The following is a 16902-nucleotide window of genomic DNA, read 5'->3' as shown; positions in this document are numbered from 1 at the left end:
TGATTGATAAACATGATTAGTAAATATATTTACCAACTTATGGGTCTTTTTTTACGAAATATAAACGTATGGGTCAAATTTTACATTTATATTTTTTGAAATCATGATTTCAAATCCCAAATCATGCCTTTTTGGAATTTCATCTCATGAGATGAAATCAGAGATGAAATCGCATGTCCAAACGCTGATTTCATCTCATAAGATGAAATCGCATGTCCAAATGCCTACATAGTTTGGCAGAGGTACAGTAAATATTAAGCGAAATAGTATATAGAAGATTTAAGTCCCTTAAAGACTCCTGCAAAAAGATGTAATGATACTCCACAGTCAGGCTGAGACATTAGAACAAAAATCAAAGAGAAGTCCGACAACGTTGCATTGTGTTTTTAGATTGTTTACAAGGTTGGTAGCAGAAGCAAGATTTTCGGGGGTGTAAAGTGCGAGATTGAACGCTAACCTTTTACAACAACCAACTGTTAATCATGTAGAAATCGCGTACTAAAATGTGGTGTCACAATGATTTAAACTACTAGAATCAAATCTTCCAAGTATTTTTTTTTTTTGATACAACTCAGTTCTGAAAGCTAGAGTACAGCTGTACCCGGAAAGAATGGTTGAAGGAAATTGAATCAATAGGATACAATGTATGGTAGTAGAATGTCCCAAAGTTTTTGAAGCATTCAGTTCCACCCACTACAACGGTTCAAGCAGGGCTTCCAAGTTGTGGAATGACATCCATGGTAGCCACAAGTTCGAAGCTTTACAAAGGTCAGTACAATTTTCATTTACAGCTAGCTCTCTCTGCATACTGAGAGGAGATGGGGATGTTCATTGTAGGATTAAGATTGATGCATCACCACTTAATCGCTCACTGGGGTGTGGAATAAAACTGCTGCCCCTTCCGATGTTGGATCACTGCAGGGGGATTATCCCTTGTAACAAGTATACACCGTGATTGCTGGCCGAGTGACAAAGAACTTCGATACAAGAGCAGCTGTCAAAGACTCCAGAGACCACTTCCTCATATTGAAATTTAAGGACCATGTCATTGACAACATGTCTGACGCCCCCCCTTGCCAAGAAACAAACAGCAAACGAGAAGGGCTGATTGTAGACCTATCGATAAGCTACTATACAAGCAGAAGCAAGAGGGTGTACCATCTACAAGGATGCAACACATGAATGTGGTAGCAATCCTGCTTATCTATGCAATCCTGTCAACACAAAAGTAATCAAGCATGGTAAGCAAAACTTTAGAAACTGTATAGAAGATGTGGATCAAAAGTCTCAGCCATCTAAAGTATTAAATTACCATGCAAAACTTTAGAAACTGTATAGTAGATGTGGATCAAAAGTCTCAGCCATCTAAAGTATTAAATTTTCTCACGTCATATTCATGCAACAGTGTGCCTAATACTTCTACATTAAGGAGTTGAGGTTAATATCGATGACAAACATGGTAAAGATATTACCCAACCAGGCTTGCAAGGACGCCTGCTGCGTGCTTTTAGAAGTGAATACTCCTTGATGCCATTGAAGCCCTACAAATTAACAAAAACCCCAAAATTATGTATAAGGTTTCAACTCGTTAATGTGTATATAATTGATGTAAAGAATAATGGATCTATAATCTCTTACCAAGCTAGCCGACATTTGACTGCCTCTAGACGAACAACCCTCTTTGGATCATCAAGAGCTTTGGTTATAGCTTGCAACACCTAAATACGGAAAGACACATTGTGGAAATCCAGGCTTCATGAGAAAACAAGAACCTCTCATACTCATGATAAATAAGCGGTCGCATCCTTCTAGCAGATACATGTGCCACTTCCCCACAAATTTGAAGATTATCAACAAAACTATCATACTTGATGATGCCAGGTCCATTTGTTATTATATTGAGGAATTCATGAAAATCATGTATGCACATATTATACATTTACGAACATGAAAGAACTCAGATTCTAAGGGATGCAAACTAGGACAACTCATACAAGATATTCACGAAGGGACAAGGGGATGCAGAGCACAGCAGCAGCTCGTCAAAGGCATAGAGGCTAATTAAAATAGACAAGTAACTTAACCCATGTAAGGTTTAGTAGGGATGGCAATGAGGCAGGGGACAGGAAGTTTTCCCTCAAGTCGGTGAGAGACTTATTACAAGCTATTAAATCCATTGTTAGGCCTTCATCTAGTGTTTCAGGACTCATCTTCTGATAAAATGCCGTATATCAAATCATGATTGCATTTCACATGACAAAACACCAACCTGTGTTCTCATGGGATATATCCTCGCATGCGGCAGCTCTGACATGGCACCAAGGCACTGGATTGCAGTCTCTCGGATCACCTGCTAATTTTAAGTAATGTCAAAATTAAGAAAGGCCACAAGAGTGAAGATGATTTCATCAAAGACTCCACCATATTTTACTAAACAGCTAGGTGCTTGATTGCAAGGAAGGAGCTCTTCCCATCACCTATCCCGGCTTATCCCTAGGCACATAAAACAAAGACCAGGCAAAATGGAATTGGGGGATGGAAAGCGTACAAGACTCACAGGATCAAGTAAGTTTTGTCAAAAAGGAGGAAAGGAAGAACCAATCAAGGCTACACTTGCGATCATTCCCACATGCTTTATGTCGTTACAAGCACTAGCCATGGTCATAGCCTCACATGTAAATCAAAAGACTTCCAGAAGAACTTTTTATTAGATTAGGCAGGATTTTTACGACTCCAAGGAGTTGGGACAGCGTTGGGGTGAAAGACTCTTACGGAGATTCGGTATAAAGAAAGCACGCCCCATGGAACAAGGTAATTGTGGAAGAATATAGGACTCCAGAAGGAGGCTGCAGGGCAAAAAACATCACTCCACCTTTTTGTTTTTGGAAAGAACCGGAAAAGTTTAGTGGTAAGTAGGATCAATTTTTTTAGACACAAGTCGTATGCATTGAGACTCACATTTCCGTACTACAATATCTCTTGCCAGAAGTAGATGACAACAACGACACCTCAGCCACGAAGAAGTTGGCTTCGGCTATATGAATCCTAATTGACCATGTTTCTTCATTTAAATTCAACAACATTACACAAAATAAAAAGTAGTAAAATTCTCTAGATCTTCTACCAGCATGAGAATCTATGATAAGGCTAAAAATCTCCTAGAAAGCATAGGACCTACAATTAACGTACTGACATAACCAAAACATACAAAACATATTCCCAACTAATAGATATAGCCTATAAAGATCATTTTCTTCTATTATGTTCATTCTTTTGCTAATTTTTGCATGGATCTAAGAAATTGTAAGACAACTTCCTCCCGTGTGAATTCTCTCTCGTCCCCTTTTAACAATTTGCTTGATGGTTTCACACATTCAGACTGGTGTATCTGGAGGCTGACGTTGGACATGACCAAACCATCTTAACCAACTTTCTCTTATTTTATTTTCAATGCGTGCTACTTGCACCTTCTAATGTTTTTTTTTTTTTTGACAATGTGGTCATATTTTATATTATCTAATCTTTCGTGACCAATTTAAAAGAATAAATTAATCTGGTATATTCTTGTCAAAAATAAATTAATCTGGTATGACAACACATCCATTCAGCAATTGCATATTTGAGACACTCATCTTGTGGATGTTTTCAACTTTAGTGGCTAATAATCACTCCCACGACATTGCTAGTCTTATCTGTGGAAATTACTTATCACTTCAGTGGACAACCAGAAGTAGATGATGACCCATCAAAATAGATGGTTATTGGTTACAAGAAGGCCAAGCTCACCAGAACTAGGTCTAGAAGAAACCACTGGAGGTGCGAGAGTAGTGTGCGATTTCCAATGAAATCCTACTATAACAATCTTGATTAGAGAGGAATCGGCTCAATATCCATCTGTTTTATTCTCATGTTACCAGGAAAGGGTTGTTTCTTCACTTGGTTGGCAGTGAAGGGAGCGTTGAGAGCTAAAAACTTTAGAAAACAAGAAATGCATATACCGCTTGGTATTTTGTGTGTAAAAATTTGAACAAAGACATGGACCATCAATATTCTTTACATTGTCAGGTAGACAGTGAAATTTTTTCAGATGGTTTAGACAGGCAATGTCACGTTATGTGATCTGCAGGCACTCTTCAGCTGAACCTTTAGATTACGGAGGGCAAGACACAGGGCGATAGAGGGCTCTACTAGCACTCATGTGCGTTTGTGTGCAAAGACGCGAGAAATAAGAAAATCTTTTGCAGGGACAAAGTATAATTTTGTTCATGAGGGGACAAAGAATAGTTTTGTACATATGGGGAACAACTCTTGTTCCTTGTTTCTCTTTGGTGCATACATGAGCTCTCAATTTGTATAATTTTTTTTTTTTTTTGGGGGGTGGGGGGCTGGTGACAAGCCAAGAATAGCAAGGAACTTTTACCATCATATAAGGATAGGATGTGAGCTCAATAAGTCTGCCGATCACCGTGGGAGCATTTTCTACGATAGCTTCTTGTCCTGCATCAACGGAAGAAGTAGAAAAATGAATGACAGAACCATTGAATGCAAAATTTAACATTAAGGTGTGAAAACCATAACCTGATTAACTTTTTTTTTTTTTTTTTGTATGAAGTAATAATTTTACTAAAATGTTTGAAAGCACATGTATACAAGAAGTATACCAAACAGTAGAAAACCTATAGAAAGATGTGGTTTTTGACAAAAGACATCAATCTTCTATACATAAATAAATCTAATGGGTGCACCAAGAGGAAATAACGGATAAAAGACTATTCCTCAATTGTACTAGTTCATCTCTACACTTTCAAAAACTCTCCTATTTCGCTACTTAAGATAGTCATACGAGGGCTATCAAACAAAAAAAGAGCTCCCTTAGTTCTCTCTCCAAGTGACCCATATAAATGCTAGAGGAGCAACATTCCCTCCCTACTTCTCCAAATAACCTGATTAACCTTAAGTTGGATAAAGACACGTGTAATTTGTTACGATTTAGTAAAGAACTTTTTGCTCGCACTTTGGGTTTGGGAAGCTCAATTACACTACAGGTTCTCCAGACTTCTGTAGTGAAACTAATATGTCTTTCCAGTTTTCTCCAGGAAGTTACTACTACTTAAAAGAGCAAATAGCGCACAGCTTTTCATCAACATGCTTACCGTCCAGGGGCATCATTGGAATTAATATAAAGCCTGTTGTATTATGTTGCGGTTGCTTAATGGTTGGAATGAATCCCAGGAAAGGCAACGGCCATTTTTTAGAGTCCTCGTGTCCTCTTAATTGCTGGGCCAAATGTCTCCCTCTTACCACTGGCACCATACAACTTTTGACACGTAAGAGCCTGAAATCTGAACTCTGGATTGAGGACCCTTTCTTATATACACCTTCAGACCGGTGTATCTGGAGGATACCTCTAGTTTTTTTATTTTTATTTTTTTTTTTTTTTTTTTTTTGACATAACCTTGCTGTCCGGGTGGAGGGTCCCTCTGGTGTTCAGATATGCCACTTACATCTAGCATCACAAATAAAAATCTTAAGCAAGTACAAAATTGGCAGCCAGTGAAGCTCTTCTAGATTTCAAGCAACATCCAAAAGCTAATTGCCTATGTCTTTAACTTCTTTGTGCAACCTTGAAGATGAACAATTACAAATATAAAATATACAGTAAATATGCAAATCCTTAACAGATGGTGGTCAATAAGCAAATTGTTTGCACATGCTACAGCAATGAACTTATCAGAACTAAAAGAAATTCTCAGAGAGATAAGCAAACACTCTTTACCATTTTTATCCGTTAATATTCCAGAGAGAACTATTAAGGCACTATAAATTATCTCCTTATGAGAGACATCCTTGCTCAATATAAGAAAGCAATCCATAAGTACAGGAACGACCTGTATACAAGGATAAATATCATAAGCAATTAACTTCAGGCCTGACCATCAACAATATAAGAATCAACTAGTTGTGGTCATTGCACTACTCACTCACTTTTTTGGCGTCACCAACAACAGCAGCAAGAGGAGTTTCAGATACCAGGTGTACAAAAGCTTGATAGAGAAAACACCTGAAATCGCGGGTCGATTAACTTAAAAAGAGGACGTGAAACAGGCAAGCCAGCTTAACATTAGATCAGATCCACAGCAGTTAAATTCAACTCATTACAATGAGCACTTTTAAGATCGAAGTCCTCCCGTTCAATCTTTAATCAGCAAAAACAGTGTAGCTAATTAATATTCCAACAAAAAAATTACTTGTTTTATCTAGGGATGGCAACAGAACTTTGGAAACATATGTTACGGCGATTCATGTATGCTCTGACAGATTCAATAAGGCTTATTGAACTTTGAAAATCCACATGAAACAACCCTTATACGATTAGAACACAAGTATTTAGGCAAATGAAGATCTCACGGAACATAGGAAACAAAATGGGACATGCAAGATGGGCAAGCTTCGTATTTTAATCCTTTTTTTTCTTTCTTTTTCAGATTAGCATTGTAATTTCATAGATGAGAAGACAACCCCACCCCCCACCCCCAGGGGAGGGGGCTTTACGCCTATTATATATCGCGCCGCATGCCCCTTTCTTCTGCAGAACTTGCCTTTTAACTTAGTACATTACTTTGTAGAAGATAGCAGCTAGTCTTCAGTGTTATTGAAGAGAATCGCATTAAAATTAACTAAAAATAACTTTTCTTTAAACAAGGTAGTAGAAATTAATTAAGAAACTTTTACCAAGATGATAAAAGCTTCTTAACATCTATTGCCATTCTTAGGCTTCTGAATGTTTCATCATGAAACCAAGAACCAGCAGATTATAGTTTCTATCATAACCAGATAGAAAATGAGAGTGTGAAGCTCCACATATAGAACAATAGAACTTCACAACTATATTGATATTTGATACATACCTTGTAGTGGATGAATCACATTTTACTAATGCAGATAAGAACATAGGCATCATAATGTTGAAAAACCGTTGTTTATAGAGTGGGCGAATGCTTGCATGATAATTTCTGTTCAAACAAGCATCAGAATCATTCATAAGAATATGAAATGCATCTGCAGCTGATTTTCTGAGACAAAGCACTTTCTGCTCAGCGCGATCTTTCATTTGATCATTAAAAGGTAGCAAATTTCCATAATCTCCATTTGAAACTAAGCAATTCAAGAAAGTCATAGTCACGTCTTTTAGCTTCTCATGACCCCGCATAAGCAAACCTTTCCCTATCCATGCTAATCCAACAACAGCATGAATATTCAGACTACTTAGTTTCAGGTTACTCATATCAACCGCACCACCATCATTGCCCTCTTTCCCAATACTAATGTTGCACCACATTACATTCTTGAACAACGTGTCAATAACTTTTTCGAGACTGCAGTCTTCTGATATATTTAGAGGAAGTTTGTTAACCAAAGAACCCAGGGCCTGAGCTGAGGGAATATGACCTTCAAGGAGAGTCGTCGCCAGCAACTGTAATAACAGTCTTATATTTGGTATCCGAGTTTGAGGACGCAACGCAATTACAACTGACGTGAAGAGTGAAGTAATCCATTCGTCTCTACATGACAAACCCTCAAAAGTCTGACCAAGTTGAGTTTTCTTGTTAAAGAGATCGGTTCCTAGAATCAAATCTTTTGAAACGAAAAAGGAGCTTGTTGCCATCACATCAAAAGCTTTCTGAAGAACCTTTTCCTGGCTTTCCACTGAACAGCCTGCCACAGATTGCTTCATTGCAGCCATTGTTGCATCCAGAAGTTCCTAAGGTAAATTATAGTATACTTTTAAGCACATTTCTCATCAAGCTTATGGGAAAATCAGATGAGCCAAATATTTCTTGAAATAGAAGACGCCTGAAGAAAACGGACAAAAATATATGTTATGCTTACCTTTCCCTTTGCTCCTAGACTCAAAGATGTGCTTTTTTCCATTTTAGAGAAAATATTAATCGCAAGATTCAAAGAGACTTCATCTACACCTCCATTGCAATGGAACCTGAGAGGCAACCAAAACATACAGGTCAGACCTTAGCTCGAGAACATTGCAAAACCCAGAAATATCAAGCTATTTAACTCATTGGTTCACGAGAAAAGAACAGCTAAATACTGTGTACTTTTAGACCTCCCTTTCCCTTTGTACTTCATCATTAACCCATTCTTTTAATATTTTCGTTTAAGGGAGCATAAGTGGAAAAGCAAGCTAGTGAACCAATGTGAATCTGGGTTGCATCAAGTATCAACATGAGAAAAATCAACAGGGAGCACTGGCCAGCCATACTAGGATGAATCACAATAGAGAATGCAATACGGAGAATTAGCTTGAACAAAAAGGAGTAGAATGGAAAGCTATTAAACAGGAGATTGTAGAGATTGAGCTCGTACCATGGAAGTACCTTATTGGAATAACATTCCAAAAGCCCAGCTGTCAATTCAGCTAACCGCCGATCTCCACAGACCTGCAACAAGAGAAAGCTGTTCTGTTAATATAAACAAGATGCTAGTAAAAGGAAACAGAGTTGAAAGGGGGGATGCGCTCAAGAGCAAGGTTCTCCATTTCTAGTTTAGTCATTTTCAGCAGGAGGTCATGGGAGCTTACACCTACATGTGTACTAAAGATGCCAGAGAGAGAGAAAAGTAGTTTAGTCAATTGCAGCAGGAGTTCATGGGAACATACACCTAGATATGTACTAAAAAAGCCAAAGTGTTATAAGTAGGACGCAGATGGCTGGAAGCAGCAGACTAGCAAACTTGACTTAAGAACGACACCAGGAAGGACATGACATTTCCAGTAACAGGAAGGCTTAAATTAAACAGACGACACATGTGGTAAGTTAGTAACGGCCTCGAGGTTTCAAATAGTACGTACAAAAATCTCAGACAAGCTGGCAGATATAGTTTTCTCCAATTCGCTCACAGCACTAAGCATGAAACTTTTCCCAGTCACTCCAATATCAAAAATGGCCTCCAGTTTGAGTGATTGAGGCATATTTAAGTCATCAGAAGAAATCAGAGAAACAATCTTTCGCCTGACAATAGTGTTAAAGCTAGCTGCCTTCTCATCCTCATGATACTTATTGACAAACAAGTTGATCTCCACTAATGCTTTCAGTGCTGCCTTCCATAGAAACTTCTTGTTGAAATCAGATTCAATGATTGACGTCAAAGTCAGCAAGATATTCTCATACATGAGCTTTGACACTGAAATAAAGCTTCCAGGAAATGTAGCCAAGATCTCCAAACCTTTAACTAAAAATTGAGCACAAAAAGGGAACGACTTTAGTCAAAAGCAATAAACTTACACTTAGCAGAACATATTCTTTTGTCAAAAAGAAGTACTTACCTGCTGCATAAACATAAGCATTCCAAGTACTTTCAGAAGAACTTGTGCGAATGAGACAAAAGAAAACATTGCATAATGATGTGCAGAAACTACGAAGTATCTGGCACCAAGAGTCACGAGATAGATCAGAAGCTGAAGTGACTTTATGAGAGCTGACTACCAGCTGTCTGCATGCGGCAAGGAATTCAACGCATAGATACAAGGCCCCAAAGTTAAAGTTTGCATCCAAAGCTGAATGAATAGTCTCATGGGAATTTTCAACCGAGAGCCTTAAAGCATCCACCAACCGAGGAAAGAAACTTTCAAAAACTTTATTGCAGGAAGATGCCGAAGATTTAATGCAAACAGAAAGAAGACGCCCAACGGCATGTAATCTCTGCTTGTATTGGGTAGAAAGATTATTAAAATCGTCTAACTGGGAAAAGGAGTTCAGAAATGTGCTTATGTCCCCATCACCCAGAATCAAACTCAAGAATGAAGCATTATGCTGACGAACAAGCACCTGAAGAAGTTCAAGGGCCTGTGTCATAATTTCACTCTCATGAAAACCTAATCCATCTACTGGATCGGAATCCACTGATAAAGTGGATTGTGGATTAGTAAATATTGCATCTTTTAATGCAGACCAAAGGGATCCTGTGTATTTTTCCATTCTATCTCCTCCATATTTCAACGTGCAGTAGCTAAGGTACTTAAAAGATTCCACCTGTCGCACAAGAATCCATGAAAGTATTTAAAAATTAAGACATTATCAACCCAAACAATAGTAACATAGAACAAATTGCAATAATTGGAATTAACCTTTGCTGACGGCAGAGAAGAAGACAGTTTTTCAAGAAGTAATGGAATGGCTGTGGGTTCAAAAAGTGGTGTCGAAGCAAATGCCAGCTAGAAAACAGCAAAAGTACGTTAGAATCCAATTAAAAACAAATAACTTGGTAAAGGAACTGGAAGGAGAAAGCTCCAAAATTGAAGTATCTAATAATACTAATTGAATATAATCGGAGTAAAAATGAAAAGACAACAACAAGAATGTGAATGCGAATAGCACATTAATTTTATTGGCTTTCTAGATGAACACATTCGATCGAATTATGGCACCATACATGATTAGTTCATCATTTAAGATTTCCTATGTATGGGAATAGGCCCTTCAGTTTAACATTGGAAAGCATATACCAAAAAAAGGCAGCCCGGTGCACAAAGCATCCCACATTAGCAGGGTCTGGGGAAGGGCCGCACCCAAGGGTTTTGATGTAGACAGCCTATCCTAATGCAAGCATCAGTGTCTACTTCCACGGCTCAAACCCGTGACCTATAGGACACATGGAGACAATTTACCGCATTGGACAACATATCGCGTTGGTTCAATTTCAAGAACCTACACCTACTAAGAATTGGTCCAAACTCCAATTGTATCAGTAATAAGCAGCATTCATCAACGTAGTCTCTGGGCCAATAAAGAGCAAAGTAAGAAAATCCAGAGACAACAAGTCCACGATATTATTGCAGCGGATGTTTTCCAAAGAAAAAAAGATTTTGATGTAAAAAGACAATCAGATCGTCCATATATAAATGAGTTTTATCATATTACCCAGGCAATACCCACATCCTAGGCTTGCAAATAATCTCCTTACTTTATAGGGAGTTTCTCCCAACCTAATGAAGAACTTCGCTACGGAAATCACACATCCCTTAATTCCTTCAGCTACCTAAAAGCTTAAAGCAAATACAATAAAGACGGATAGTGGTAAAGAAAACTGAAACGCCCAAACGTTAAAAGATCCAGGTTCCAACTATTAACCCAACTAAATCCTCTCAACCAATGGATAACTGCAAAGTCTTGGACTAGCATGAAACGCCTGCCCAACAGTTGATGGGCCAGGTTGTGCCCGTCCAGAAAGTTAGGAGAGGATGGAAAGATTCTAAATTTAAGACCTTGCTGATCAATTTGTTAACACGTTAATTTTTAAATGGAAACCATCTCAATATTCAAATAACATTCTTCCACTTTTTGGGGACAAAGTACCAATATTATTATTAACCCGCCATATTCCCTGAATGAAAGAGAATATTATCATCCAGACACTAAAGGATACACCTCCAGTGGAAGCACCCTAGGGAAGAGAACCATATATCAGCATCTACAGTCAACTCTCAATCGGCATCGAAAGAAACAGAAATTCTTACAGCTCTATCCTATGCCACGTCACATGGAGTAAATAAAAAATTAAGACAACCCAAAGTAAGTAGCAATGCTAAGATCTACCGAAGTTGTAAGCTTCAATGCATACATACATTGCTCAGTTAAATTCTTTAAGACTTCATTTATTTTTTTATACCACTCCCTAGGAGCTTCCCCCTTTTCGCTCCCTTGGTGACTCGAACCCACAACATTAAGGTTGGAGGTGAAGGGTGCTTACTACCTGAGCAACCCCCTCTGGTGGAGGGGGGGAAAGCGACTCATTGCACATGCATAAGTTCATTTTTTTGTGTTCATTGCACATACATATATCTCTATAAATGCCACTTCAGCGATAAAGACATATCAGATCACTATATATTAGTACACATATTGTGGACCATATCTGAGTCTTCCCCAGAACTGAGCTGCAAACACTATGCTGCCAACCTCTTGCAGAAAAGTTGCAAGAAGAGAACTCTCTTCTCAACTAGACAAAAGTACCAGCTGTTTTAAAACTAAACCACAACTAGAAGAAAACAATTGATACCCCACAACTAGAAAATTAATATGTTAACCAAAGTGATGCAACTCAACCAGCATATTAATATCTACATTTTCTTGAGATTCACAAATTCATGTCTAGTGTTCGCAGGACAGTCGATCATTTGGGACCTTGGGGGATCCTATGTGAATTTCAGAACAAACTCCTTGATCATCTGATCCATAAATGGATGGACTTGTTAGTGCTTTTAGTATGAAGATACAAAGCATAACATCAATTATAACAGACACTTTAGAAAAGGTTTCAATGAAAGCACTATAAGAATTGGCATACCATTAGGGCCCTTGAGAGTTCCCCCTTCTTTACATCAACATCATCACTCTTAGGCTGGATATTCCAAAGAATAAGACAAATGAAAATTTGTGAAGTTCAAAAAAGCGTGGTGGGAGAACAATAATGACTATGAACCACTTATGAATGATAAATAACAAGATTTTAGTTTATAGGACATGATTAATTAGCTACCTTCTCATAAGTCTAATGTTTATACTTCCCCTTCAAATGCATGAAAATTATTCTTGAATGGTATCAGTAACCCCCGAAGAAAATAATTACGGTATACTACAAAATATAAATGGAGTCTCAATCACCAGACACATTGTTTTTGAATGGTATCATCAACTCCAAAGAGAATAAATAACGTATACTACAAGATATAAAAGGAGTTTCTCATTGATTTCAGACAAGATAGCAGTATCAAGTATTTTTTATTGAATTACCAAATCATACTTGGGACTATAGCTTTCCAGGGGGATGTAGTAAAATTATCTTCACTAAATGTTGAGGCAAACTAACATAGTCAGATAAATATTTCCTAAATAAAGAAAAAAAACACAAATAAAAAGCAGATAGGCATTATAATTCAATAATCTCACATGGGTAAAATGGATAGGAAAGTAACATCCCAAAAAGTCAAACAAATCCCCTGCATAATTCGCCAATGGACCAGAAGGTTCAGGAAATAATTGCGCCAGCAGTTCAACTATATGAAATAAGAGCATCAAGCACTGTGGATCCTTTTCACCATCAATAGCTTCACAGATTCCATAAACGAGATCATCACCCTAGGTGGCCACAATCCAAAGATTAAAATTAAACATGTAAAGGACCCTAAAGCAAATAAATACATAGGTGGAAGGGAGTAATAGGCTTGTAAAGCAGAAACTAGATATCATACTCAAAATAACAACAGAATGGGATGTTGGAGATTACTACATAAGTTTGGTATAACATATTAGCACCACATATCTACAGGACTGCATGTTTCTGCAATCCTTTCAAATCATACTGTTATAAGGCCCCTTAGCTTAATCACGAATTCAAGAAATTGTCTTTAAAAGGGTGACAGAAAACTAAAGTAGCTAGAGCTAGAAACAAATATGTATAAGACATTGAATTTCAAAATTTTTTTTTTTTTTTTTTTTTAATGATGGTTGGCCAACTTACGCGCATCTTGACTATTTCACCAGGTACATGCTACCTCCGGAGAGCAAATTAGGATAACTCTGCTCACCAAGGCTTAGGCAAATGGGGAATGTTATAATTTTCTTTTGTTTCTTTAGTATTTTGGTGTAAAGAGTTACACCTAAAGAAAACATCATCTTGGAGTAGTATTAATGAACTCTCTTGCTTTATCCCAAAAAAAAAAAAGGGTATACCGAGAGCTAGTAGTTTAAATTATATTGTTTTGTTGGTTACTTAAAATTACTGAAGATAGCCATACAGTAAACCATGCTATAATTATCACAAAGATCAAATACTGTTAACTGAAAGGAATTAAAAACTGGGGAGATGTTGCAATTGACTGAATGGATGATCCCAGCAGTCTTTTGTAACTCTTGGTACCTTCTTGGACTTAGTCAATAAACCTTTACCTAATTAAAAAAAATGAATTAAAAGCTATTACCAGTGAAAAAAGTGCATCCCGATAGCGATCCAACAGGCATTCCAATATTTGAAGGCAAAGCTGCAAGAATTAGACAGTAAATTCCCCGAGCTGAAGATACTTCCAACAGCGTATAAAGAATAGTTTATTTATCTGTGTACAATCACTATACCTTCCTGTCTTGCAGCCCCAAGGACTGAACCTGCAGATTTTTAAGATAAGACTCTGCAACAGCCTTTGCTTGACTCTTATTGATCATACCAGTATCTTTTTTCCTCCTTAGTAGAGCCAAACAACCGACAAGGGCACCATGCAACGCTTTCCAGTCTGCCTGATACAAGTACAGTATCATTTATTCAGAGAACTCAGATGATAACCAATTAAAAAACAGACATATAAAAAGGTAAAGATACACGGTGCGCACAGCGATTGAATTTTTCCAAATTGCTGGACACACTAGTATAACAATACGATATATTCCTATTAGAAGCTTAAGAGTGCTTCACAGTTGAGCTTTCATTTCATAAGATTAAGCTTTAAGATTTTAGTTCAGCAATAAGAGAAACTTTTTCATCATAAGTTCCTATTCTGAGAACAGTAGTTCACCAGTAATGAACTAACTTGAGACAGATACGAGGCACAACATGCAGATAAGAGCAATAGCTCGTATCTTGTTTTAATGATAATTGTTTTGTAGAAAGCAAATATCGTAAAGGTGTTAAAGCTATACAGAGGAAAAAAGTTTAACAGACCACATTTAATTACAGACAAAAAAATTGCATGAAAAAAGCACTTTTTCTTGCTAAGGCAAACTCCTGATCCTAGAATGCTTGCTCACCAGCCTCTCTGTGAAGAATTCTATCAAGCTGCTTATTGCGGTATCCCCCAACGGCTTCGATACTAGTCGCATCAATAGTTCTCCAAGTAAGAGGATACCTGGAAGAGCAAAGGTTATGTAGCATAGAGTAAATGTAGGAACAGAAGGAAGGGTAAAATGTAAATTACAGAGAAAATAACGGTATTATCAGAGGAAAATAGCGAAAAAGTGTCTAGATCTGGTGGAGCTTTCAACATAAAGCGCAAATAAGCAACAGGTTTTATTGCAAAGGGCGCAAACGAAAAAAATAAAAAAATGCAAATGAAATTCAAGATTAATAACTATAAACACAAACAACAATCATGGGAACAATGGATTGAGAAAATTTATAACAAAGTTAAATAGTTATTGTTCAGTACTTTCAAAACAGACACTGTGGGTGATAGACGAAAACCTTCGTGCCCCTAAGCAAGACAAACCCCTCATCTTGGTTTGCACCTTAGCAATAAGGTTAAAACACACCTCAAGCAAGCCACAGACAACAACGGGAAAAATACCATGGACATGCAAAACTACACATTACTGCCACTACTACTCATGACATATTTACATACACATAACGTTTCTGGGAACCAATAGGCAATAATGAATATTTACTATGCCTCAACAGAATCGCTAATCGGCATCTCTGATGTTTTTCAACAAATTGAGTTTCATAAAACAAATTTGCAACACATAATGTCTGTCTACTTAAGTCTCCACGTGGCTAAACAAGGATTTCAGATTTTTCACAGTAGATAACAAATCAACAGGCGCAATAAGTTCCTAACAGATTTATCGGTTTGGCCAGTATCTCATTTTCTCTATCCTCAATTGCTCTTTATAATAAAATTTCTCTACATACCAAAAAAGTATATGGTAAAACCCTATCCAGACACTGGCATAAAAAATGGGTGCAGAAAAATGTGAAGATGAATAACTAGTCTACATTAAAATGCTCAAACTCTATTCACTCCAAAATCTTCCTTCTCCCTCTTTGGTGTCTCAGTGCTGCCCCCACACTCAAACAATAATGAGAAACACAGTTCAATGGATAATTTACCCCTCCCCCACCCCCACCCCCCACCCCAACCCCCCAAAAAAAAAAAAAGCAAAAATTACAGCAACAACCCTAAAATTATCAAATCAATCCCAATATCATACCAACATTTGCATTGTGAATTGGGGATGAATTTCCTTGCCTTCCAAAGTGAAATAGCACTTCTAAGGAGCCAATTGAGTTTTTCTAATTTCCTTCAATTATCAAAACTAGTAACAATAACTAAAAGATGAGTTACTTATATCAAGAAAAAAGGAAAGGGTACCTCTTGAGCGAATGCTACTATCTGTAGTAGTCAAATACATCTCCATCTCTCTAACCTATGTGTATCAACCACAAAATTTTAGCTTGGCAAAATAATAAGTTAACCAATTGCATACAAAACAAATATTAACCCACCAAGGCTTCTAAACTTAAGAGGTCATTCTTCAAAAGAAGAGCAATTGCATCAATGCTTGCAGCCTGCAAACACGAATCATTAAAAAAACATGAATGCAATAATTAAAGGGAAAAACGAACCAACCAAATTTTCTTATTTTATACTCAAATCAATATGGTTGATGCAAGAATTTGAAATTAGATAGTTGCAAACTTGAATTGACTTATTAAATTGCCATATATTGTACCTGTTGTGCGGGAGAGGTGGAAGAGCTGACATAGGACTCAATGTGAGTGACATACTGAATAGTAGGAGTGCCAGAAGACATAATAGTCTTGAGAAGAGGATTTCTAAGGACAAAGAATTCAGGGGGTTTAAGGTAGGGGCGAGGGTTTTTGAGGTTTCGAGTGGAGCGGTGGACAAAACTGTCGGACTGTTACTAAGTACGCGGGCAGAAACGTGTTATAAAAAAAAAAATTGGGAACAACAAAATGTTTTTTGGCCTATAATTCCAATAAATAATTGTTGTTTTATAATAATCATGGCGTTCAAACTAGCTTGTGCGTTTCTCGAGTAATCGCACGTGATAAATTTCACCTCTCACGAGCAACAAGTATAATAACTTTGTCCACCAA

At 37.4% G+C, this 16902-nt stretch overlaps 1 protein-coding gene across 5 annotated transcripts; it reads right to left on the bottom strand.

Moving 5' to 3' along the window:
* Window positions 1–611: 611 nt before the first annotated feature.
* Window positions 612–16709, bottom strand: LOC132055395 (MMS19 nucleotide excision repair protein homolog). 5 transcript variants are annotated; one of them, XR_009414567.1, is made up of 22 exons: window positions 16515–16709; window positions 16288–16350; window positions 16154–16208; window positions 14811–14908; window positions 14145–14303; window positions 13994–14053; window positions 12963–13151; window positions 12361–12414; window positions 10142–10228; window positions 9341–10046; window positions 8867–9246; window positions 8383–8456; window positions 7891–7996; window positions 6909–7762; window positions 5986–6061; window positions 5777–5888; window positions 4421–4497; window positions 2270–2353; window positions 1639–1718; window positions 1473–1541; window positions 1160–1214; window positions 612–1072 (listed from the first exon to the last, which is right to left on the bottom strand). XR_009414567.1 is itself a non-coding variant. In XM_059447194.1 (21 exons), the coding sequence occupies exons 1-20, from the start codon at window positions 16593–16595 to the stop codon at window positions 1508–1510; spliced, it is 3429 nt and encodes a 1142-aa protein (XP_059303177.1). In that variant the 5' UTR covers window positions 16596–16709; the 3' UTR covers window positions 612–1214; window positions 1473–1507. The 5 variants fall into 5 exon arrangements, 3 of the variants coding, with proteins under 3 accessions (XP_059303177.1, XP_059303178.1, XP_059303179.1); XR_009414566.1 differs by having other exon boundaries at window positions 612–1214; window positions 1457–1541; XM_059447194.1 differs by having other exon boundaries at window positions 612–1214.
* Between the last annotated feature and the right edge of the window lie 193 nt (window positions 16710–16902).

Source organism: Lycium ferocissimum, chromosome 5 (genome assembly GCF_029784015.1).
Source record: "Lycium ferocissimum isolate CSIRO_LF1 chromosome 5, AGI_CSIRO_Lferr_CH_V1, whole genome shotgun sequence".
NCBI lineage: Eukaryota > Viridiplantae > Streptophyta > Magnoliopsida > Solanales > Solanaceae > Lycium > Lycium ferocissimum.
The sequence above is the reverse complement of the archived record's forward strand: the minus strand, read 5'-3'. Positions and strand labels throughout refer to the sequence as shown.